Raw genomic sequence first — 25,716 nt, forward strand, 5'->3', positions numbered from 1 at the left:
TGTAAATCACAAGAACAGTGTGAAAACTCAACACTGCAGTATAGTCATCCTGGTAGCAGATGGCGCTGTAGGTTTTTACAAACAGCACCAAATCCACTCGACTTCCGTTGAATAGGAGGACATATGTCGCACATTCGTCAGAAATTTCAATCTACAAGTAAAGATCGACCATTAAAATAGTATTTCTGTTATAATATCAGTTTATTTGGTACAGCATATGATTTAAATAATTGCTCTATATTTTATTTGCGGTCGCTGAAGAAAATGGATGTGCAAAAAACAGGTAGGAATTTGTGTCCGTTTTTGGTCGAATGTGTTTGTTGTTGCTCAATGTTAACTTGGGCCAAAGCAGCAACAACAAATCTTGTTATTCAATGGCGGTTTCCAACTCAGCGCTATTTCGGTCACATCACAACACTTGTTTTTTTTATTTTTTCGCTTGCCTCCTTTCAACGTTTGATTTGTGATAGCTGCTAAAGTTTGAACCCTTTGAAAGAGCGCATTTGCATATGTGCCACGAGGTTTTGTTTCTTAAAAAGACAACAATAAATAATATAATTACCCATTTCATGGCTTCTGTAAAAACCGAACCACAAACACCATATAGTGGCCTCTCTGATCATTTGCTGCTGTCCAGTTCAATAAGCACAAAGCATATTTATATACCCCCCAGAGGTCGTCTCACGTGAGAACAATTGATGTCACAATGGGCAATAGAATATTTTAATAGAAGTAATTCACCTTTTTGCTTGTTATGAAGGTGATATAGGCAAGCTGTCCATTAACCTCAATGGTGCCATTGCTTGTGACTAAACAAACAATATTTTCAAATGAAAAATCTATTTAAAACACATCAAAAAAGTCACCTATGTCATATAAAAAGTATTATCATGTAAATACGTAGTTCTAGGCACTTTTTGCACACCTTAACCCCAGCTCTGTCCTGGATCAAGAGCTATCTAGAAAATAGAAAACAATGTGTTCAGGTGGATAATACAATATCTGGATTTAAAAATACAGTTTGTGGAATTCCTCAGGGTTCTATAATTGGTCCTAAGTTATTTACAATTTTCATTAATGATTTTTGTGATGCATCAAGTTTCTTAACATTTTTTATGTTTGTTCTGGAAATTTTTTAAATGAACTTTTGGTAAAAATAGAACAAGAAATGACAGTGCTTAAAAACTGGTTTGATATGAATAAATTATCACTTAATATTGCTAAAACTAAATTTATGATATTTGGTACCAAAACTGAGGTATCTAATGAAGTAAATATTAAAATAAATGGAGATAAAATTGAGCGTGTCTTTGATACTAAGTTTTTGGGAGTTATAATTGACTATAAATTATCATGGAGACATGTAAATTATATAAAAACAAAAATATCAAAAACACTTGGTGTTTTGTATAAAACTAAAGAATTACTTAAGTATAATTCTTTGTTAACAATTAATTATACTTTGATACTTCCATTCATGACATACTGTGTAGAACTCTGGGGAACCACTTTTAAAACCATAATTAATTATACTGTTTTGCTGCAAAAAAAAGCTGTACGGCTAATAAACAAACCAAGATATTATGCCCATACCCATCCATTATTTGTTAAATCAAAACTTATGAAATTTCAAGATATTTTTTTTTTCCATTTTCTACCGCTTATTCCCTTTCGGGGTCGCGGGGGGCGCTGGCGCCTATCTCAGCTACAATCGGGCGGAAGGCGGGGTACACCCCGGACAAGTCGCCACCTCATCGCAGGGCCAACACAGATAGACAGACAACATTCACACTCACATTCACACACTAGGGCCAATTTAGTGTTGCCAATCAACTTATCCCCAGGTGCATGTCTTTGGAAGTGGGAGGAAGCCGGAGTACCCGGAGGGAACCCACACATTCACGGGGAGGACATGCAAACTCCACACAGAAAGATCCCGAGCCTGGATTTGAACCCCGGACTGCAGTACCTTCGTATTGTGAGGCAGACGCACTAACCCCTCTGCCACTGTGAAACCTGATTTCAAGATATTGTTTATTATAAAATAACACAGATAATGTTCAAAGCAAAAATAAACACTCTTCCAGAAGGAATTCAAAAATACTTATCTCTACAGACCAGCAAATACAATCTAAAAGATGAATCTAAGTTTATTTTACCAAAAGCAAGATTAGTTGTTAAACGTAGATGTTTATCTGTTCTCTGTGTTAATTTGTGGAATTCTGTTGGTAAAGGAATAAAAATGAGTGACTCAGTATTTAATTTAAAAAAGAACATGTCACAATGTATTTTAAAAAGTTATGTGAACTAGAAATTTATGTTTGTTTGGTTAAATGTTTTTTTTAGAAGGTATGTATGTTTATCTACTTACAAAAAAGTGCATGTGTTTAAGTACATATTTTTGTATTATTTGTTAAAGGGCAACTTAAATGTAAATGCTGAATGACTATATTTCTTTTTGTATTACAAAATTATTAGAAAAGGAAACTTAATTGAATGTAAAAAAATTTATGTTGGGCATATAAGCTTTTTTGCTTCTGCCTGTTTCAGTCATGTTATTCATTTTTGAATCGTGATCCATGTTTGAATATGTTTTTGTTAGACTGAAAATAAACTGAACTGAACTGAACTGAACTGATTTCTACAGGATGCGAAAAAGGCCGCGGAACGTCATCACCTGAAACAATTTATATTTCTTTTCATGGTTTTAGTCATTTTTTTGTATTATGGCCATCAAATTGGACCTTAGGGTCCAAAATAACACCCGAATATTTAAATCCCTTTACCTGCTCTATTTTATTTTGATTAATAATGGGCAGCGTGGTGGAAGAGGGGTAAGTGCGTCTGCCTCACATTACGAAGGTCCTGAGTAGTCCTTGGTTCAATCCCGGGCTCAGGATCTTTCTGTGTGGAGTTTGCATGTCCTCCCCGTGACTGGGTGGGTTCCCTCCGGGTACTCCGGCTTCCTCCCACTTCCAAAGACATGCACCTGGGGATAGGTTGATTGATAACACTAAATAGGCCCTAGTGTGTGAATGTGAGTGTGAATGTTGTCTGTCTATCTGTGATGGCCCTGTGATGAGGTGGCGACTTGTCCAGGGTGTACCCCGCCGTCCGCCCGATTGTAACTGAGATAGGCACCAGCGCCCCCCGCGACCCCAAAGGGAATAAGCGGTAGAAAATGGATGGATGGATGGATGGATTTTTTTCTTCAAAGAGGAACACATTGAGACTGTTTTGTTGTATAAACAGTTATTTTCAAGCCATGTTGATACTTCAGCTAACTGTTTAATATATCTGAAGCCTGTTTACTTTCAAAATAAAATAGCCCGTCTTCATTTGTATTTTACACTTTAAAAAGTCCTTATGGGCAGGGACGGCTATGAAGTCAACTCGTCAAAAGTTTTCAGCTTGTTATAAATGAATGATAAATGGGTTGTACTTGTATAGCGCTTTTCTACTTTCAAAGTATTCAAAGCGCTTTGACACTACTTCCACATTTACCCATTCACACACACATTCACACACTGATGGAAGGAGCTGCCATGCAAGGCGCTAACCAGCACCCATCAGGAGCAAGGGTGAAGTGTCTTGCTCAGGACACAACGGACATGACGAGGTTGGTACTAGGTGGGGATTGAACCAGGGACTCTCGGGTTGCGCACGGCTACTCTCCCACTGCGCCACGCCATCCCATTTGTTTCCCATTTGTTTCAGATCCATTTGTTGACACAAATGGATGAGAACATGCTGATTCTGGAGGTCCAAAATTTAAGAAGCATATACAACCATATCCCTGGCAGCCATATAGGGTCCTGTGTCAAACGTGGGGCCGGGAAGCAGAGAAGTGGTTAGTAGGAGTTGAATGAAATGTCTGTGTGCGTGCGTGTGCACATTGCTCGCCAGGCATGATGTTACTGTTGTGTTGTTACTGTCTACAAAAAAAACAACAAAGTTGTCATTCTGCAAGGCAAAACGTGCCCGCCTGTGGGTATTAAAGGATGGCAAAGCTGGAGACGTTCCGCGGTGTTTAATTCAGTGTTTACTTTACTTTAACCAACGCTATTTATCTGCACGAAATGGACCGCAACAGAACAGCTTTGGGGATTGCCGGTGTTGTCCGGACGGCGTATGGCGGTGTGGTTCCGCATCCTGTGGAAATCAGGGAAAGACTTGTTTGCAGAATGAATCAGACCTTATTACACCAGACATAGTCAATATTCTGTTTTTTTATTTTGCACCCCTGAATGCAAACAATTCAAAATGGCTGACTTTTGGATTTACATTGCGACTAGCAATCCAGCTGGGGTAAAGTCCATTTTTCCTAACATAGTGTATGTGTTTGTAGTCTTCCCAGCTGTGGATTGAAAAAATTGGGTAAATTGTGCTTAAAATCTTATTCTTTCTCTCTCCCTAGCTGGTTCTGTGTTCATGTGTCGGCTCTGCAACCTCTTCTCTCCCACTCGCTCACTGTTGCTGGTCCATTGCTCCCAGATGCACCCACTTCACCAGCCTCATGAAGACATCATCGTCGCTTTGCAGCCCCTTACAGGAGTACCCTTGGAAACAATTGCAGGTCATAACTCCGATTTTTGATTTTCTTCCTAAGTCCTCAGAAGGGAAATTCAGTTACACCATGCTTTGTACTTTTGTTGCACACCTTTGCATGTTTTATTCCTACTGTACTGTACTATTACATACAGCCAGGATGGACAATATATTACATTATTATGGTTGCAACACAAATACTTACTGACATTACTGGAATACAAATACTTTTGTTTTTTAAATCAAAAAATTGCCACCGATCTGTGTGCAGAGAGCCCGGTGAAGCGGAAAAGAGGACGACCTAAAGGCTCCACCAAGAAAATGCGCACAGATTGCAGAGATGCCAGGGAGGACTCCACTCAGTCTCCAGACGACAAGGTCCAAATACAAGAAAGGCAAAATGAAGAGGAAGACAAACACGGTAAAGCACAATAGAGATGGCGTTGGATATTGTGTAAGGAAACCCTTAACTGTGAAGTCTTCCTCTCTATTTGTCCCTACTAGATGAAAATGACAGGCTGAAATGCAATGACTGTCACCGTGTGTTCAGCAACAGACGACAGATCATCAAACATATCTGCCTGAAAGCACCAGATGAGGAAGAGGAGGAGGATAATGACACTGGTGAGGAAATACACCTGAATGCACCTGAAAAGTGTCATTCAGTCAAGGCGAGCACTTGGGGAATCATTTCTCACCAATATTATAATGTTTTTTTATGTCACACTTACAACTGGCATACTTTCCAGGGGACATCTGTGGAAGAGAAGAGGTTGAGGACTCTGAAAATTTGGACCCTCAGGGAGTGGATCTAAATCCAAAGCAGCAAATCCACAAAAGTTCAGACACCAAGAGAAGAAAGAGTAAGTTCCTGCTATTTTACTCAGAGACTCATGCTGCAGTGTTGTTAGCATGAGACTTCTTCCTCAGGCTATGTCCACAAGAACAGGAATATCAACTGTCCTTTCAGGGACCTCTAATAAAAATGTCAAAAAGACCATTGAAAGTTTTTTTTAAAGGAGAACAATGTAATAAAAGTCTAATATTTTAAACAAAAAACAATTGTGAGGGCAGCAACAAAAAATCAATTGAATTGGTTAGAAAAAAAACATTTGATTTGGATTCTGTTTGATTTGATTCATCCTTTAATGAGTGTAACTAATACAAATTAATAAGATCTGGACCGCATTGAGTACCCAGAACTTTAAATACGCAGACATAATTTCCAAACGGCCGCCGCAATTGAGCGCACATAAGAGCTTTGGAGTGCCGCGATCTTTGTCAGCTTACAGCGAAGAGGGTTTTTTATTTTTTTTTATTTTTAGTAATGCACACAGCCCTGCGTTGAGGTGGCGACTTGTCCAGGGTGTACACCACCTTCCGCCCGATTGTAGCTGAGATAGGCACTAGCGCCCCCCGCGACCCCAAAGGGAATAAGCAGTAGAAAATGGATGGATGGAGTAATGCACACATTTAAAAGAGCAATTTCAATGTTAACGACGTGCAGTTATTTGAAAAACAGAATGAAAGTTATGGAAAGCAAGAAAATATTGTTCATCTAAACTATTTTACCCTAAAATACGCATTGAAGCAATAAAGTGTGTTTTATCCGGTCCCTGTATTACTTGAGCAAACTAATGAATAAGTTACTCAATTACTATAATAAATTGATTGTTGCAGACGTAACAACGGTGCCATTTCTTTTAAAAACGTAACTATGCACGTTGCTCTGAACATGGTGTGTGCGTTCCTGCGTGCGTGCCGGCATGCTTGCGAAACATTTGTTGATTTGATTTACAGGAAAAAATCAACCCCAGGGAATCACATTCTCAATAATGAGAAAATCATAATTCACATTTGTTGCAGAAACATGAAGCCCTCTAAAATAGTGTGAACTAATGCTTTATTCTCTTTCCCTGTGTGGAGGAATGAAGAGTCTTCAACGACCAAGATCCAACAAGAAAAGTCGTCTGCTTTCTGATGGTGGCGAAAGTCACACATCCAAAAAAGATAGCCTTACAACTGGAAGCAAAAAAAGTGTCATCAATGTTGTACTCACAGAAGATGAGTCACTGCCAGGCCAGTATTGTATTTTCTTTTTTATAGCAACATGTTTGACCATTCAATTTTAATGTTATCTTTGCTGATATCACAGGTGTCACTAAAATGATTCCAGTTGAGAACATTTCAACAGGAGCGGAGCATGTAAACATTCCGGATGAGACTCAAGTGAGTCTTTGGTGACACAAATCAGAATAATTTGAAGCTTCACTTAACCCCCTTGCAGCCTGCCATTAATAAGGTATTATGGATCTGAAAAAAAGCATTAAACACTTTTCTTGAACCAGTTACATATTATTATTCATTTATGTATTACAGGTCACCAAAAAAATAAGGTTTGTGCTAGGATCAAACGATACAGAAGCATTGGTGCATTGTGAAACACAAGGAGTGATCCTGAGTACCTCGATACCATAACGTGTGTGTTACTTTAAGAAAAAAACATTGGACCAATACAGCTGCGATGTCATTTGACTGAAGCGGCAAATTAGGTTTATCAGGAAGCGCTTCTTTTGAAGTCAAGGAGTGGCGTGCCGCATTTGAAATCAGTTTTGCAGCAGCAAATGTTCTTCTTTCCCTGTTTCTAGTTGGCTCATTGAGCAGAGTTTTGTATTGCTTTTTGAACAGCTTTAAGTAAAATAACCAACTATTACAGTATATTTGCTGTATGCATGTTGAAAACAACAACTACTAATTTAATGTACAGGTCAATTGTCGGGACTTTTTCAATTCAGCAGATGGGGGCCATTTTGAAACACCAACTAAGTATCGGTGCAGTGTCAATACAGCCAGTGAATGTTTCATTACCACCCATCACTAGTTTGTACAATTTGCAGATGACACTGTTACGTTTTGTTTTAGTAAAAACAAACAAAAACTAGAACAAATTAAGATTTACAGGGAAGTAATAATACCAGAATTGCAGTCGTCGATAACAACACCTATGAATTTTCTATACTTATTCGATACCACAATTAAAATTTGAAAATAACAGAACCCATTTACTTTTAACTTGACTATTTTATTGAAAACCATTCCAAACTGTCAAGTGTTTAAGATCACTGTGCTTCAGCATCTTTTTGCACAGAAAACTAATTCGCATTTGTGACAGGCTTCCGCAAATAAGTAGAACGATGACATTTTGGAGATCAACTTGGTATCGGGGCAGCACGGTGAGAGTCTGCCTTAAAATACAAAGGTCCTGAGCAGTCCTGTGTTCGATCCCGGGTTCGGGATCTTTCTATGTGGAGTTTGCATGTCCTCCCCGTGACTGCGTGGGTTCCCTCCGGGTACTCCGGCTTCCTCCCACTTTCAAAGACATGCACCTGGGGATAGGTTGATTGGAAACACTAAATTGGCCCTAGTGTGTGAATGTGAGTGTGAATGTTGTCTGTCTATCTGTGTTGGCCCTGTGATGAGGTGGCGACTTGTCCAGGGTGTACCCCGCCTTCTGCCCGATTGTAGCTGAGATAGGCACCAGCACCCCCCCCCACCCCAAAGGGAATAAGCGGTAGAAAAATGGATGGATGGAACTTGGTATCGAAGTATTGATACCTTTGAAAACCCTGGTGGTTTAGAAATATGACTATCCTTGAAACTTAGCAGAATTAAATAATATTGATTTTTAATACAAGAAAAGACGTTCAAATATCAACAGGTTGAATAAAAAAATGTTTAGGGGTCATAATAGTGGACAAAAAGAGCTGCAAATATTACATTTAAAAATTCACAATTAAAATAAACTGTCCTTTATTACTGAATAAAGAAAAACATGTTCTCACTTAATACTTTTCACTCCTAATGGTGTTCCTGTTTTTGAGTTATTGTGTGCAGATGACAGATAGATAGATAGCCGAACCCGAGAGAAATTGTAGAGCAAGGGAAATTACCTTTAAACTGCACGCACTTCGTTCACTGTACTGCCAATGAGGACAATTAAGAGAAAATATAATGATGTTTACATGGAACAAACAAACCCTCCACATCAAATCATTAAATTCCAAATAATACAATTCACTTATCTGGAACAAATGGCTAAACTCAATAACCTGCTACCTAAACAATAACCTGCTACCTAAACATTTTTTGTTCAACAAACTGGAATAATTTAAATTATAATTTTTACAAACAAAATAACAATAATGTATACATTTGCCAATGTATCGCTTTGTATTTGTGGTGCAAACATCCAGAGTGCTGAAGTCTCACAGGGTGAGCCAACTGACACTGCTGCTCAAATCCAACCTTCAGCCAATGACGAAGACCCCAAAGCAGAACCGGAGCTAAGGTACTGTAATGCACAGAAATATAATCTTACACATATTTATTAATCAGGTGCATGGAAAAAAACTGTTTAGCTTTTGACATTTTCTGCTTGTCTGATTAATTTTTTCTTCTACTCCCACTACAGTTCAGACAAAGCGACAACAACACCTGGAAAAGGCTTCCAAGAATATTCCATCAAGCAAGATGTTCCCAAGTACTGTATGAATACGTATATGTATAAATTATTACATTTGAAGTCATATAGTAGCTAATTAGGGACGGCGTGGCGCAGTGGGAGAGTAGCCGTGCGCAACGCAAGGGTCCCTGGTTCAATCCCCACCTAGTACCAACCTCGTCACGTCCGTTGTGTCCTGAGCAAGACACTTCACCCTTGCTCCTGATGGGTGCTGGTTAGCGCCTTGCATGGCAGCTCCCTCCATCAGGGTGTGAATGTGTGTGTGAATGGGTGAATGTGGAAGTAGTGTCAAAGCGCTTTGGGTACCTTGAAGGTAGAAAAGCGCTATACAAGTACAACCCATTTAATTAAATTATCCTAAACTCATAGTGTACATACAGTTGTATAACTGTGCAAAGAAATGTCCTTGGAGGCATGCTTGGATGGCTTTAGTTGTATTTGTAATGTATTATTCAGCCAAGAAAATCCATTCATTGACCTCAAAAGCTGTCACTGTAGCAACAACAATGATTATGATGATGCTCATCAACGTGTGTCTCTCCCCAGTTTATTCCAGACCCAGCTGAAAGTTTTTGCCTGTGAGTTTTGCAATAAGATCTTCAAGTTCAGACACTCGCTCATATCCCACCTCAGGACACATACCCAAGAGAAACCCTTCAAGTGTCCACACTGTGACTACGCATCAGCCATCAAGGGTAAATCACTGCTCGCTTGCAAACAACAAAAATGTGTAACTCACTTTTTCTGAGATGCTGTAAAATAAAACTATAAAGAGAGTAAAAAAAAAGAATGGAAGTCTTGCTAACATCCTATTTTTTTTTTTGTAGAAGTTATTCAGTTCTTTATTGCCACTTTTTTCTCTTTAAAAGCCAACCTGAACGTTCACCTGAGGAAGCACACAGGAGAGACGTTTAGATGTCAGCAGTGTCCTTTCCACTGCCTCAGCCCAGGACACCTAAAGGTCTGTTTGCAGTCTTTTCATCAAGTATTTGCAGTAGTACTCATGCTGGTACCATATGAACCACTATTCATAATTATAGTTTAAAGCTCTGATTTTAGCCTCACTTAAAGAATTATTACACATCATATGTGTTTAATTGGTTCTGTGGCAGAGCTCTTAACTTAACATTTGTATCTTAAATTATCGTCTCCCATTAAAATGAATTAAAATACATTTAATTTCGCCTGCTCCTACAAAACAGCACAATTTTAACATGTAACTTGCCTTTAAAAAAACACCTTTTATATAAGAAAATACAGTGGAACCTTGATTAACAAACATATTCATTCTTGAACAGAATTCATGAATAGAAAAGTTCTTGTTGTGAAGCAAATTTTTCCATAAGTGCACACACGCGCACCAACACAGAAGTCCCAAACGATTAGAAATCCCAAACATCCTTAACTTTAACAACCATAATTAGTGCTGCAATAATAAACATTTTAAAAAGTTAAATCTACTTATTGTACATACAGCAAGATTCTGATTAAAATTTGCAAAGGTCCTCTTGTGAGCTGCTCATCAAGAGTGAAAAAGCAGACAGGAGAAAAGGGATCAAACTATGCAATGGAATCCCTATACATTAAAAAAAAGATTTGTCGAGTGATATCAAAGATTACACGTCAGTCACGTTTTCAGACATATTGAACCATTGTGCTCCAGACGCCATTCTACACGACAAAACAGATGAAAACATGGAAAAACACGGAGGTCTACAACTTCTTTGTGCCTGGTTGGGTCAAGGAAAAATAGGCATCGTTTTAGCTCGGGTAAGGTTGCGTTTTATAATTCAACTACTACTACTACCTTGTTTGTTGCTGTTGCACACGCCGCTGCACATGTAGCGTATTTTTCCTGTCTTTATCAAAATATAACAAAAAATGTCAACATTGTGTATGTGATGAATGCTTCATTTATGATTGTTGCCTTTAGTAAAAGCTTAATTATTTTAGGTTTCGCTCACATTTGCCTTATTTTATTTAGACTCGCCGAGTTGGTGTTTGTCGAAATACTCGCAGCAAACATACGAATAATATCAACATAATTCCTGTCACCGGAAATAATAAACGTAAAAATTTAGAGATGTCTGATAATATCGGACTGCCGATATTATCGGCCGATAAATGCTTCAAAATGTAATATCGGAAATTATCGGTATCGGTTTCCAAAAGTTAAATTCATGACTTTTTAAAACGCCGGTTGTAACTCCAATTTTTGCTTGCAATTTAAAGCATACCAATCAGTTGAGAGACAGCTATTATATCGAAGCACTCTTAGATTGAGTAACCAGTGTGGAGGATACCTTCATATCTATTTTTGTATTATCTCTTTAAATGAGAAGCAATGTATGTGTGAATGTGCTTCAGAAATCTCTTTCTGTTTCTTTAGGTGCATATTGAGCGAGTACATTTGAAGTTGAAGCAGCATTGCAGCTACTGTCAGAAGAAGTACTCCGATGTGAAGAACCTGATCAAACATATTGAAAAATGTCATAATCTGCAGGACCCGCTTATCTACAAAAGCTATCAACAACTGAGGTTTTGTACTGCAGCATTCAAATATTTTTATCGTCAACAAATTTAGTTGCAGCTAACCCGCCTTAATGCTCTGTTGATTTAGGTTAAAGACTCGCCAAGGGCTCAGACAACTCCTCTACCACTGTCCCACCTGCCATCGTCACTTTAAGAACCTCTTGGAACGTGAGCGCCACCTATTGGTCCACGGCCCGCAGCGGCCCTTCGCCTGCTTGCTCTGTGACCACGCTAGCACCAGCTTGGCCACCCTCGCCGCTCACGTCAGAAAGCATCCCTTCTTGTACGTGTGCTGTTCGTGTGACAAGAAGTTTGTCAGCTGTCAAAGACTCAAGAGTCACCTCGCCGAGTGTCACTCTGAAATGGGACAAGAGCAGGCGTTCACAGAGTGTATTAAAAACAGCTTTTACTTGATGAGCGGCGGACGAGGCTTGGCCGGAGATGACGGAAGAGAGGACACGGAGGGGAGCAAAAAGCCAGGAGATGACAGCAGGGAAGAATGTATAAGAAATGGGGATGATGGTGAAGATGAAGACGTTAAATCGCAAGGTGAAGGTGCAGATGCAGAGTGCACAAGTGATGTTAGTGATCGAAAATCTCAACCTCAAAATATCGCCATGGCACAAAAAGGTGTGGAGTCCTCAAAGAGGGAAGACAATAAGCAAGGACACACCAGTCACTTGGAAAACACACTCACAAATCCAGCTGAGAACAACAGTCCTGTTTCTTCTTCATTGTCATCGATAGAGAGTAAAATTCTGTCCTCAGCACCTTCCGAAGAAGATGAGCCAACTTCGCAATCAGACAAGGTATAATCATTGCACCTGTAGTGTTACATTTTACAGGGATGGGAATTTTCCGCGGATCCGCAGAATTTTGCCGATTTGGGCGCCGCCAGGGTCATTTATGTGAATCGTTTATATCCGGGGAGAAAAATATAGGGGGTTAAGTACTCATGGTTTTTGTCTCTGCGTTGACCTAGTTATCAGTAAAAGGCAGAGAATTGCCGCGAAAAATATAATGCCAATGTGTGAAGGCACCAGATTGGCTAGCTCTATCAGCTGACAACATCAACCAATGACATTGCCCGTAATAGGCGTCTGCACGCGTCGTTTGCCGACAATATCTAGTCCCTGAACCTCAACTATTGTGAGCGTTTCTGAACTCGTATTCTGTTTATTTTGGTTGTGTTTATAGGCGACTAATCTGGAAGGAAAACACAGTAGCTCTCAATTAACACGTTTCTTTATTGACAAAACAGTTTCAGACATGGTTAAGCTTATTCAGGATAGTAATGCTTCATTAGCGAAATATATCGATAAGGGCGTGAGAAACAAGTGGAACTGGGCATGGCTCAATATATCTATCAAACTGAAGGTGAAGATTAACAACAATATCGTAGAAGTAAACGAACTGATCAGCGATTTCATTACAAAGTGCGATGAACCGGGACGTGCTCAGTGCTTATATTGCAAGGACATTGTCAACTATGGATCTCGGGGAAAGGTGGCACTCTTTGACCACGCGAAATCGGCAAGGCATCTAAGTAAAGTGAGTTTACGGAGAAGAATTCTGGTTAATCCATTTGTAGGCCTATTTTTGTCTATAATCCTAAAGTTTGTAAGAATTTGATATATGTGTAAAATTGTATACATAAATTTCATCACATGATACATTTTTATGAAAATATTTGCTAATAAATGTGAAATTTTGGTCAGGAGAATATTGTTAGATTTTTGACTCAAAATAGCAGGAAATGCATCCTAAGCTAACATAGATTTCAAAATTTTTCTGGGGGAGCATGCCCCCAGACCTCTCTAGCAGGCGAGTGCACTATGTGCACTCGGGTGAGGCCGCTATGTGGCCTTCCACAAAGCGGTGTTTTAGGATTACAAAATGTTCAGCTGATTTTGTAAAACCTTCATTCCCATCCCTGATTTTATCAATTTGATAATTTCATTAAAAATCTTAATACAATTGTCGTAAAACCACTAGACTAAATGATTCGGGTTATTCCACAGAAGGTTTAATACCAATTTGATACTAATTATCCATGATTTTTTTATTTTCAGTGATATTAACATTTTAACAATATCAACACAATATTTAAAATAATTGTTTATTTTCTTTTATTACATGCAATTGTTTGATCAAAACTACCGGTAAGTACATTTTTGGGATGGGCTATATGGCTTAAAACCTGAGCTGTGATAACGATATATACTGCGATATAATATTTGACATATAAATTAAAATAGAACAATTTCAAAACAAATGATAAAGGCTGCTAATTTAGCTGTTGACATAAGTGGTGGTGTATTGCGTATTTCCAGATGTATTATTTTTTCAAAATGATTTGTAATCGATTTGCTTGTCCAGTGTGTACGCCGCCTTCTGCCTGAATGCAGCTAAGAGACAAGCAGTGGGAAATGGATGGATGGATGGATGCCAATTTAGTGTTAATAGCTGGTTATTTTCTCTTGTTACATGATTTTATCTACATTTCTGTAAAAATTTATGTGGTTTAGATACTTAAGTTTTGTTGATACTACAAATTTGGGTATCGATCCAATACCAAGCAGTTTCAGGGGCAGTATTGGTCATACCAATGTTCATACTTAGAATTTTCAACATTTGATTACAATCATAACCAGACAACAACAGAGAATGGCAGTGTAACAATATCAATTAATGAAATATATAAATTATTTCATGATCCAATTCATACAATATTTTGAGCAAAATAAATTTAATAATTAAAAAAAACTACACAGAAGCCAAAACTACTATTAATAACAAAAACGACCAAAAATATATTACTCTAGATGCAACAGTCGGTTGAGGACTCATTCTTTCACTTGTCCCTGTCAAATTTGTGGAAAACACCTAATCAGCCCTAATCAATAGTCCACAATAGCTAAACAAAAGCAAACACTACCATTACTAATACTACATAAGATGTAATAGTGGCTCTTTGTCAACATTTAACAATAATCATGTTTAGTTAACAGACAATCTTCAAGCCTCTTTCTGGCCATCTCTTCAGGTTGCGTTGTTTTATGGGCAGTTTTATTTACGTGCTGAAGTCCTCTTCCAAGCCACACTCCTTTCGACTGCCTCTCCACCTCGTCAGCCATGTTGTAGTTTTTAGCCCTTCCATATCGGGTGTACTGACAGACATAAGTTTGAACTATACGTTACTTTGTATTACAAACCGCAGAGGGTACATGTGCATGTACAAGCCAGTTTGCCCTACAACAAGAGAATAGAGTAAAAGAAGGAATTTAGTGATGACAATGTCGGTCTCGTGCAAAGCTCTTAAAATAAAACTTAACCATATACGGGTAATGGAGATATCCGCTGACGTCACCAATTCGAGAAAGTCACAAATGATATAAATTCCAAACAGCTCGCTTGGATGAAGTATGAAGGAAGGCAAGGATGTTTTATAAATATCTCAGCAATACCTCCATGGTTTGATTTTAAATTTTCGGGACTCATGCAGATCCCAAAAACACAAAAACAGGTACCAATGGGTAAGATAAGTTGGTTTTGCATAATGAGTCATTTTGTTTAAATCATGTTTTTTTTTTTTACGTTAAAGTCCTGCGTCCACGGAATTTAGTCCCTGAGTTTGTACACATGAACAAAAACGACAAACAAAAAATTGTTTTGAGAGAATACACCATCAGTTGTTATATTATCCTCTCTTTTGAGCCTTGACTCTTATTAATCTACTTGTTAAATTCCTGTTTATAACTGCTTTTTTCTGCTGTAACACAGTTCCATCTACATTTCTTAAAGTATGCCAAGTACTTATTTATTGGTGTTGTTTAAAGCTGGCTTAGCGGTTAGTTGAGATATTAGCATGCAAGCTCCTGGCTTGCTCTCGGTGTTTAACATGTTTATCCTCATCCTCCAGCATTAATGATACTTTATAAATAAGGGAGGTAATTATTATTATCTTAAGGAAGTGGTTCCAAACTGTGTATGGAGACGCATAATTAGCTGCTGGCCGGGGACTAAAATATAGTGTCAGACACTGGAGATCAGCTTTTGTGAATGACACTGAAAGACATTAATCAGTTAATCAGAATGAGAAATACTTTATTATTCCCAGAGGGGAAATTAAATTTTTCAGCACAATCTCATTCAAGATCAGACAAACATTACAGGGAGACAGAACAGGATCGCTGACGGGTCTGCCAACTTCTGACTGCAAATGCGATTACTAATTTTTCCATCAGCACATACCTCGAATTGATCAAATCCATGCTTATCTTGTTACAGGGATCGCAATTAAGTGCATTCCAGCAGGTGTTGTCATCTCTTCCCAAGACATGTCTTGACATTGAGATATTTCAGCGGCTCAGGAAAATGTATGGAGACTTGGAGTGTCAATACTGTGGTGAGATAATGGAGCCTACACAAAAAAAAAAAATTAATAAGGTGGTACTTTGGTTTTTGTTTGCTATTTGTTCAAAAAGTCCAACCCAAACAGAATCGCACAAAAACTGAATTTCCCCCACACCAAATAATGCAAATTCAATGGATCTGTTCCAGACGGCCAAAAATATGCACCCAAAACACATGTCGTAGTTGCATGCAGAAAAAAATAGTAGGGGAAACGTCAGGCCCTCAGTCACCACCTTTGTACTTTTCTTTGTCTTTCCTAAATTTAATAGTCTTTTGCACCTTTATTATCAAAGTGCTGGCACTTACAACTTTCTTTAGCCCCACGGTGACTTATTTTTCAGTCATACTCAATTAAAGAGCTGAATTACAAACACAAGTAGTTTTTTTGTTGGAGCATGTGATATAGTTTTTAGTTTAGTTTGTTAGGTGCAGGATAACTGAGAGGCGATGACCCTGGCCCAATTTAGGCAAAAGATAAGTCGAAAACCGGGTCATACGAAAAATCTGACATACGAAAACTGAGGTACCACTGTATATGTTTCAATATAAATTGCTGTATCACAAATTATACAATAACTAACCATGGTAATAATTTCCAGGTTTGTTATCGAAGAGGTAGATTGAGGTTTAGAATCTCTGTGTTGAATGTGCATGTTGTCCCAGTGCATGTGTGGGTTTTCTCTAAGTACATCCCCCAAAACATGCATGTTTGGTTTATAGGATAGTAGAAATTGTCCATAAGTATGAATGTGAGTGTGAAGGGTTGTTTGTCTATATGTGTCCTGTGATTGACTGCTGAGCAGTCCAGGTTGGACCCCACCTATACGCTCTAGCTCACATGTAACCCTAATGAGGACAAGGGGTAGAAAATTAATAGATGGATGTCAAAGTGGCATAAAACTGACTAAATCATTTTAACCCTCTGGGGACATCCATCCATTCATTTTCTACTGCTTGTTCCTTTGTAGGGGTGCTGGATCCTATCTCAGCTGCATTCGGGCGTAAGGTGGGGTGTACACAATCGGGCCAATTTAGTTTTGCCAGTCATGTCTTTGGAGGCGGGAGGAAGCCAAAGTATCCGGAGGGAACCCACGCAGTCACAGGGACAATTGATTGTAATTATCTTAAAAGACTAACAGGACGTAAAACTCTTAAGTTTTTCAGAGGGCGTAAGGACATTTGTGAGTCATATTTTTTTTTTTTTACTTTTCTCAAAATTCTCAAAAAACTTCAGTTCTAAACAAACATGAAACACATCTCTTTTTATTTTTATTTTTATTTTGACCCCTTTGAAGGCCTTCAAAGGGGGAATGCCGGCATAGCTTGGTTCGTAGGGTGGCCGTGCCAGCAACTTGAGGGTTCCAGGTTCGATCCCTGCTTCCGCCATCCAAGTCACCGCTGTTGTGTCTTTGGGCATGACTTTACCCACCTGCTGGCAGTGCCCCTCACACTGGTTTAAATGTAACTTAGATATTGGGTTTCACTATGTAAAGCGCTTTGAGTCACTAGAGAAAAGCGCTATATAAATTTAATTCACTTCACTTCTGATTAGATAATCTCACAGGTTTCAATTAGTTATCATGTTATGCAATTGTATACTAATAAATGTGACATAATTGGATCAAAAGTCCTTCAAAGGGTTAGAATAAAAAAATAAAAAAAACATCACATAGTTTCATATTTTGGCTTCACGGTGGAAGAGGGGTTAGTGCGTCTGCCTCACAATACGAAGGTCCTGCAGTCCTGGGTTCAAATCCAGGCTCGGGATCTTTCTGTGTGGAGTTTGCATGTTCTCCCCGTGAATGCGTGGGTTCCCTCCGGGTACTCCGGCTTCCTCCCACTTCCAAAGACATGCACCTGGGGATAGGTTGATTGGCAACACTAAATTGGCCCTAGTGTGTGAATGTGAGTGTGAATGTTGTCTGTCTATCTGTGTTGGCCCTGCGATGAGGTGGCGACTTGTCCAGGGTGTACCCCGCCTTCCGCCCGACTGTAGCTGAGATAGGCGCCAGCGCCCCCCTCGACCCCAAAAGGGAATAAGCGGTAGAAAATGGATGGATGGGTTTCATATTTTTGTCCTGTTTGGTGGCTTTGGGGTATTGTCGATTTAATTGTGCACCCATACAAGAATTGGATATTGAAATGTATAATGGATAATGCAGTAACACAAAAACAATTGTGGCCAAAATACAACAGAAATGTACTGAAAGGACAGAAAAGGCAGCCTTTTCCTCCTGATGCAAACACAACTCACTTGGATAAAAAGTACATTATAAACATTTTTTAATTGATCCTTTTTGATCAAAAACTAACAATGCTGTATTTCACTAGTAAACACTAGCTCGTTTTGTGTCCGCCACAAACATTTCCTTGTACAAAAAGCAGGTCACACATTCTTTTGGTGTTCGGTGTTTCCATTATATGTTTTTCCACAGTAAATAAATCCAGGTGTCACATGCCATCTATGACCATGCATTTGTAATTTTTCTTGTCCCAGACAGAATTTTTCAAACGGTATTGTTTAATCATGCAATGTCTCCCCTTTTCTTCACAGGGAAACTGTTTTGGTACAAAGTCCACTATAACGCCCACGTGCGTACACACACCAAGGAGCACTTGCACTACTGCTCAAAGTGTAACTACTCTTCTATTACTAAGAGCTCTTTAAAGAGGCACCTCATTCAGAAGCACAGTGGTTTGATGCTGCCATGTTCCCATCCGGGATGTAACTACACCACGCCGGATAAATACAAACTACAAGCCCATAGGAGGACACACCAAGAAGAGGTAGTTGAGTAGGAAATAATTGTAAAATTATTTTTTTAATTAGTTTTATTGCAGGCATAGTGAGGCTCATATTATTTTCTTTAAATGTTCACTTAGTTGGTAGTCTCTTATAACTGCTGTATTTTTGCATGAGTTTGCAGTGCAAGAGTGCCCTTTGTCCTGTCTGCCATCAAAGCTATCCAGAGCACAGACTGAAACGTCACATCCAAATATCCCACCCTGGTAAAAGACACACATTTAAACAGACATTTAAACAAATATGAACTAGTTCAAATGTATTCCAATGACTAAAAGTAAAATGTACAGATAGGGTTTTTGATTGTGTGTTGATCAGATACAATACCAGTTAAAGGACTGATGGTAAAGCGTGCAGAGAAGTGCCCCTACTGTGATTCTTACTACTTAAAAAACAGCAGTGATTTCCAGCAGCACATCTGGGCTCACCAGGGTAAGAAAACCGCTGCAAAACCTCATTAAATCACAAATAAACATAACTTTATTCTCTTAGAAATGCTTTCACATTATTAGTTTCAATGTGTGTTTATGACTTATGCCATATATCAGGAGAAGTTTGTTGTATCCAAAATGTGTCATAAAGATTCCAGAATTGGTGTCAAAACATATATTTTACAACCAAAATGACAGTAATAATTGCCGTGAACGAAGTAAACGCAACTGGGACGGCGTGGCGCAGTGGAAGAGTGGCTGTGCGCAACCCGAGGGTCAATGGTTCAAATCCCACCTAGAACCAACCTTGTCACGTCCGTTGTGTCCTGAGCAAGTCACTTCACCCTTGCTCCTGATGGGTGCTGGTTGGCGCCTTGCATGGCAGCTCCCTCCATCAGTGTGTGAATGTGTGTGTGAATGGGTAAATGTGGAAGTAGTGTCAAAGAGCTTTGAGTACCTTGAAGGTAGAAAAGCGCTATACAAGTACAACCCATTTATCATTTATTTAACTGTATATCAAGAACTCGCAGTGAACGATGCTTGTCACTTTGAAGAATGCCAATAACATCAACAATTGAACTGAACTTTTTCTGATTAGTAACCAAAATATTATACTTTTTATATATTTATTTTTTGTTTCCAGGCGTGAAGCCATTTGTTTGCAGTATTTGCGACTATGCAAGCCGCAGCAGGAATAACTTAAAAAATCACATGAACCGACATAACAAAGAAAGAAGTCACGTCTGTGATCTGTGCGGTAAAACTTTTAAATCCAAAGTGTCGTTGAAGAGCCACCGACTAAGCCACACCGACGAAGGTATACATATTCTTACCTATCAATATCTCTCACTATTTGTTATGCTTAAAGTGTTCTTCATAAAATAAAGACTTTTGTTTTGTTTTCAATCCAGGAAAACGGTTTAAGTGCTCAGAGTGTGACTTCACGTCGGTTTTGAAGGCTCCCTTGGCCCGACACATGGAGCAGCATGCTGAATTTAAGGTCAGAATAGAGTCATTAATACATCATGCTGCACATCAAACACGTTGTCATACCCCTGAGGAGTTTGTGTATAATTTTAAGAAGTATTTATTCAAGCACAATAATACTTTAACCAACGACCACAATTCATTCCACGACCCATCTTGTAACTCAGAACACCTCTATATCAAATCACCCTCAACCATTGAAATAAATTGAAATCAATGTAATCTGTGTTGGCCCTCCCAAAACGCCACAATTTCACCACATAACATGCTATTTAAAAAGAAAAATGTACTTTTAGTTAAGAAATATTGTTTGAAAAAATTACAAAATAATGTACTACAAACAACTACAGTAGTTGTATGTAATAATGTAATAATATTGTTCAGCATTTACTGTACCTTGAGGACCAGACTAATACTTTGACTGCCTCTTCGTCCTTTGTTGCTAATTATGCATAATATCCCCTTATTATAAACAACATGTTTTCATAGCACTGATTGCTTGGTTTTCTTGTGACATCTGGCAACAGTGTCTCCGCCGTGTAACAATAGAAACTATGAAGTTGTTGTTGTTTTTTTTACATGGATATATTTGAGTAATGAACCAGGAGGTCAGTGTTAACAGCAAGAGAAATGTGAATTTGTGTACCAAAGGTAATGCTCGACCATCCATTTTGTTGTGTCAGGATTAGACAGTCAATGTCAACCACAGTTTCGGCAGCTTCTCACCTATTTCACAGATACATGTTCGTCGTTTGGACATGTGTGGCTTTCCGTAGACTCTGGATCTAGATAATGTGATGTGGACTGAAGTTACAGTGGGGCTGACTCGGACCTAAGCACATTTTTAATTGTTTGTTTTTCTAATTTGGTCGTCCGCTTCTTCTACTTTGCACTGACTTTTTTTGTTCTGATGGTTGGAGGGCAGGATTGCAGTGCTCTCTGAGCAGCGCTCAAACATGCACATAAGCTTAATAAAGCTATGCCCGCAACTTAATGCATAGCAAAAAGCCAACAGTTCTTATCTCAAAGTACTTGTAAACATATGTACCATTGTAATAAAAATGGTACTTCAAATCACACTTTTGTATGATATTGCTGATAAATCAGTATTTGTATTTGAATACTAAATTGTGTTATCACAACAGGCGGCACAGTGGTTAACTTGTTGGCCTCGCAGAAGATTGATGGTTTGAATCGCTGTTTGGGCATCTGTGGGGAGTTTGCATGCATGCATGTGTGAATTCTGTGGAGACTAAAACTTCCGCCCACATCCCCAAAAAACATCCATGTTTGATGGTTGTTTGTTTTTGTGTGCTGTGACTGATTTTTGACCAGTTCAGGATTTACATCGCCTCTCGTCTAAAGTCAGCTGGGGTAGGAGCCAACTAACCTGCGATCCTTCTGGGGACGAGCGATATAAGTAATGTTAGGGTTGTTCCTATACCATATTTGGTGTACAAACAGAAACGTAAATGTATTTTGGTACTGGTACCAAAATGTGTTTTTATACTTTTCGATACTTTTCAAAATAAAGGGAACCGCAAACAAATGTCATTATTGGCTTCATTTTAACAGAAAATGTAGCAATACATTAAACATATGTTTCTTATTGCAGTCAAAGAACAAATTTAGAAGATTAAAACAAAAATGAAACGGCATTAAAATCTCAGGCATTGAACTCAAACAACAATTTAGAAGTGCATATATATTACGTAAGCCTGCCATGATCTTGGATTAGGTTGGAATTGAAAAAAAATATTTATTGACATTGTAATAAATGCTTCATACCTTATATTTGCCACTCTTTGTCTGTGCTATAAGACATACTAAAAACAAAATGACTAAAACTACACAGCTAAATTATGTAGCAGTTAAAACACACATTGTTAAAGATAAAACACAAATTTTAGGAATTTGTAACAAAATTCATTCATTTCACTTGGTGAGTGGTTTTGTCTGCGCCAATAATTGGCAACTAGCCAGCTGTGTGCACTTATAGATAACTACAGTATATGTGCTCTGCCGGTTACCTTAAAACTCCTTGTGCAGATCTGGATGGTTGTTATTTAAATGTTTACCTAAGTTTGAAGCAAAGGTGGTAATACTTTAATGCCACCTTTGGCGAGGCATGTTTTAATGCAGGGTGGCATGTCCGTGTTTAAAGCGTCACCTTTATCGTTAGTTTTGAAACCCAAATACTTCCATCTTGCGCTCCACACATCCTCTTTATTAACAAGTAGAAATGCCGTTTTTTTCCCATTCTTCCTCTCCTTGCGTTTGTTCTTGTATGCGCAGCTGTGCGTGCCTGTCAACACACTCAACATCATGCGCCTCGGCTCTGTAAGTCACCGCCACACGGCAACATGCAGTTGAAAAATAAATTACCGATATTTTCAAAGGCAGGATAGTATCGTTTTTAATTCATTAGTACCGCAGTACTTTATTAGTACTAGTACTATTAGTATTAATGTACTGTACTTCAATGACATGCTTTACTTTGTTGCAGCCATTTCGATGTGCTCACTGTCATTACTCCTGCAACACGTCCGGTCCCCTGAAGCGACACTACAAGACAAAACACCCGGATCAGAAATACCAGAATGTCGGAAAAGGTTTCCCTGACCAGGAATATTCAAAACAAGGTCAAACTCTAAAGTGTGAAAGATTCTGAGATCATACCATTTCAGAATCCTTCACACTTTACCATTTTTCTTCTTATTGTTTAGGTGGCATCAAGTGCCCTGAATGTAGATTTGTTTATGGCACCAAATGGGAGCTGAATCGACACTTGAAGAAAAAGCACAGTCCAAAACAGGTGGAATGCACCTGGGAGGTACACACCTGCACCATGCACCTATGCACACTAGGGTTGTGTGATAAACAATATCCGATATGCAGTCCTTGTCAAAAGTTTACATACACTTGTAAAGGACATAATGTCATGGCTGTCTTGAGTTTCCAATAACTTGTACAACTCTTATTTTTTGGTGTTGATGTGATTGGAGCACATACTCGTTGGTCACAAAAACATTCATGAAGTTTGGTTATTCTATGAATTGATTACGGAAAAAAGACCAAATCTGCTGGGTCAAAAGTATACATATAGCAATGTTAATATCTGGTTACATGTCCCTTGGCAAGTTTCACTGCAATAAGGTGCTTTTGGTAGCCATCCACAAGTTTCTGGCAAGCTTCTGGTTGAATTTTTGACCACTCTCTTGACAAAATTTGTGCAGATCAGCTAAATTTGTTGGTTTTCTGACATGGACTTGTAGCTTCAGCATTGTCCAGACGTTTAACTCAGGACTTTGGGAAAGCAATTCCTTGGCCACACCTGAATTGTAGCCTGATTTAGCCCTTCGTTTACTACTTTTGACGTGTGTTGGGTCAGTGTCCTGTTAGAACACCCAACTGCGCCCAAGACCCAACCTACGGGCTGATGATTTTAGGTTGTCTTGAAGAATTTAGAGGTAATCCTCCTTTTTTATCGTCCCATTTACTCTCGTTAGAGCACCAGTTCCATTGGCAGCAAAACAGGCCCAGAGCATAATACTACCACCACTATGCTTGACTGTTGGGTGATGTTCCTGGGATTAAAGGCCTCACCTTTTCTCCTCCAAACATATTGCTGGGTATTGTGGCCAAACAGCTAAATTTTTGTTTCATCTGACCACAGAACTTTTCTCCAGAATCATTCAATGATTTTGAAAATGTAAAGTACCAGTATCAGCACTGTTATGGCCAATACTGCCCCTGTAAGTACATGGTATGGGCTTGATACACAAATGAGTAGTATATAAATGATCCAAACAATAGAAGAATAAGTGTTTTTTACATTTTAGCAGAAGTGTAAATAGAACAATGTTACAACAGAAAGTAACCAGATTTTAACTGTATATTAGCAAGTAGGTTGATAATAGTTTTGACAAAATAATAAACAATAAAAATGCATGCAATATGTTACAGCATATTTTGCAGCCATATTAGGTAACTTTGTAACCTGTTTTGAAATGTTGTATTATAAATTCCATATCAAATAATGTATCGTGATATACAGTATATCGTTATCACAGGAGGCTGCAATATACTTTATATCGTGATATAGATTTTTGGCCATATTGCCCATCCCTAGATTACACAATTAAAAATTAAATGTTTACACGGATGAAAAAGCTCAGTTCACAGAATGAAAGAGATGTTTTACAAATGTCGTATAGAGCAGTGATTCCCAACTACTGTGCTGCGCCACATTAGTATGTTGAGAAAGATCAATTATCCAATTGCACCTAATATGTCTGAACATAAGTACTTATTTACTACAAATAATGTATCCTATTTGATCTATCTATGGTTTTATTTGTCAAAATCCAGGTGGAGGAGACCGTAGAAACACACTATGTGCCTTTGGAGGAAGAAGAGCAGTTGACAGAAGAAAATGTAGCTGCCTTGCAGGACAATGGTGATAATTAGTAGAAGTACTTATCAGAAACATTCAAAACAATTCAGTGTCTTTGCATTTAACAGATTATATATGTGTTTATTTGTTTGCCTACAGGGACTGTTAATATTCTCCAGCAGATTGCCGAGTTTAATACCGAGACGCATGACGCCATCACCTCAATGGTCGCCATGGCTCCCGGCACTGTTGCAGTGGTAGAACAGGTAAACGCCATTCTGCGTGTCTTCTGGACGCTTAATGATGATTTGGCACTTTGGTCTGCGTTTGCAGGTGGCGAACGAGAAGGGGGTTGGTGACAACCAGCTGATGGTTGTGAACGCAGACGGGGATCTCACTGGTGACCAGGTGATGGTGGTAGAGGAGGGACACGGACTGGAGGCGCTGACGGTCCTCACCGAGGGCGACAGCACTCACCACTATATTGTCTACGTCCAAGAACACACTGTGGAAATCAACGAGTAATGCTTACATTTTGCATGAGACTCTCAATTTTGCTGCAGTATTCTTCAACGGTTATTAATAAGTCTATTTATTGAGCAACAAAATATCTTACTCATCTGTTCCCTGTTAGCATTTGATTTAAAGTGCAATACCTTCAAGTAACACATTTTGTTTACAAATCTTATTTAATAAAATTCCTGTCCTAAACGCACTGATTTATTGACGCATTCCATTACAAACATCAAAAAGCCAACATGTTTTAATTAAGGGATTTAGTTATATAGCTGTAATAAACGACAACAAAATCAACAGAGCAATACTTAATAATGTTGGACAGACCTGGTCATTATCATGTCTGGTATAAGCTTTTTACTGACGTGTTAATGTTAGCATTGATGTCAAAAATGTAGTATATTGTTCCAACATGTTGCTGCAACTTCCAATGTTGATTTAGCCTGCAGGTTAAAGCCAGCTCAGAATGTATTTTAGCTGACCAAGCAAACAAGTGTTTTCTTCAGATGTGACAAAATTACATGGACAGAACAAGTTTTCTGCAAAGTTTGCTGGAAGGACTTAT

General features: G+C 38.7%; 1 protein-coding gene across 1 annotated transcript; it reads left to right on the forward strand.

Moving 5' to 3' along the window:
* Positions 1-72: 72 nt before the first annotated feature.
* On the forward strand, positions 73-25,346 carry LOC133562190 (zinc finger protein ZFAT-like). Its single transcript, XM_061916145.1, has 24 exons — positions 73-283; positions 4,418-4,576; positions 4,820-4,969; positions 5,053-5,172; positions 5,298-5,411; positions 6,475-6,627; positions 6,704-6,777; positions 8,802-8,896; positions 9,020-9,088; positions 9,617-9,765; positions 9,940-10,031; positions 11,460-11,608; positions 11,691-12,411; positions 15,893-16,010; positions 18,573-18,805; positions 18,946-19,027; positions 19,140-19,253; positions 19,896-20,069; positions 20,164-20,252; positions 22,746-22,881; positions 22,966-23,072; positions 24,611-24,698; positions 24,795-24,901; positions 24,969-25,346. Exons 1-24 carry the CDS (start codon positions 265-267, stop codon positions 25,158-25,160), a joined length of 3,504 nt encoding a protein of 1,167 aa, XP_061772129.1. The 5' UTR covers positions 73-264; the 3' UTR covers positions 25,161-25,346.
* The last annotated feature ends 370 nt before the right edge of the window (positions 25,347-25,716 follow it).

This window comes from Nerophis ophidion, linkage group LG11 (genome assembly GCF_033978795.1).
Source record: "Nerophis ophidion isolate RoL-2023_Sa linkage group LG11, RoL_Noph_v1.0, whole genome shotgun sequence".
In the NCBI taxonomy this organism is placed as follows: Eukaryota; Metazoa; Chordata; class Actinopteri; order Syngnathiformes; family Syngnathidae; genus Nerophis; species Nerophis ophidion.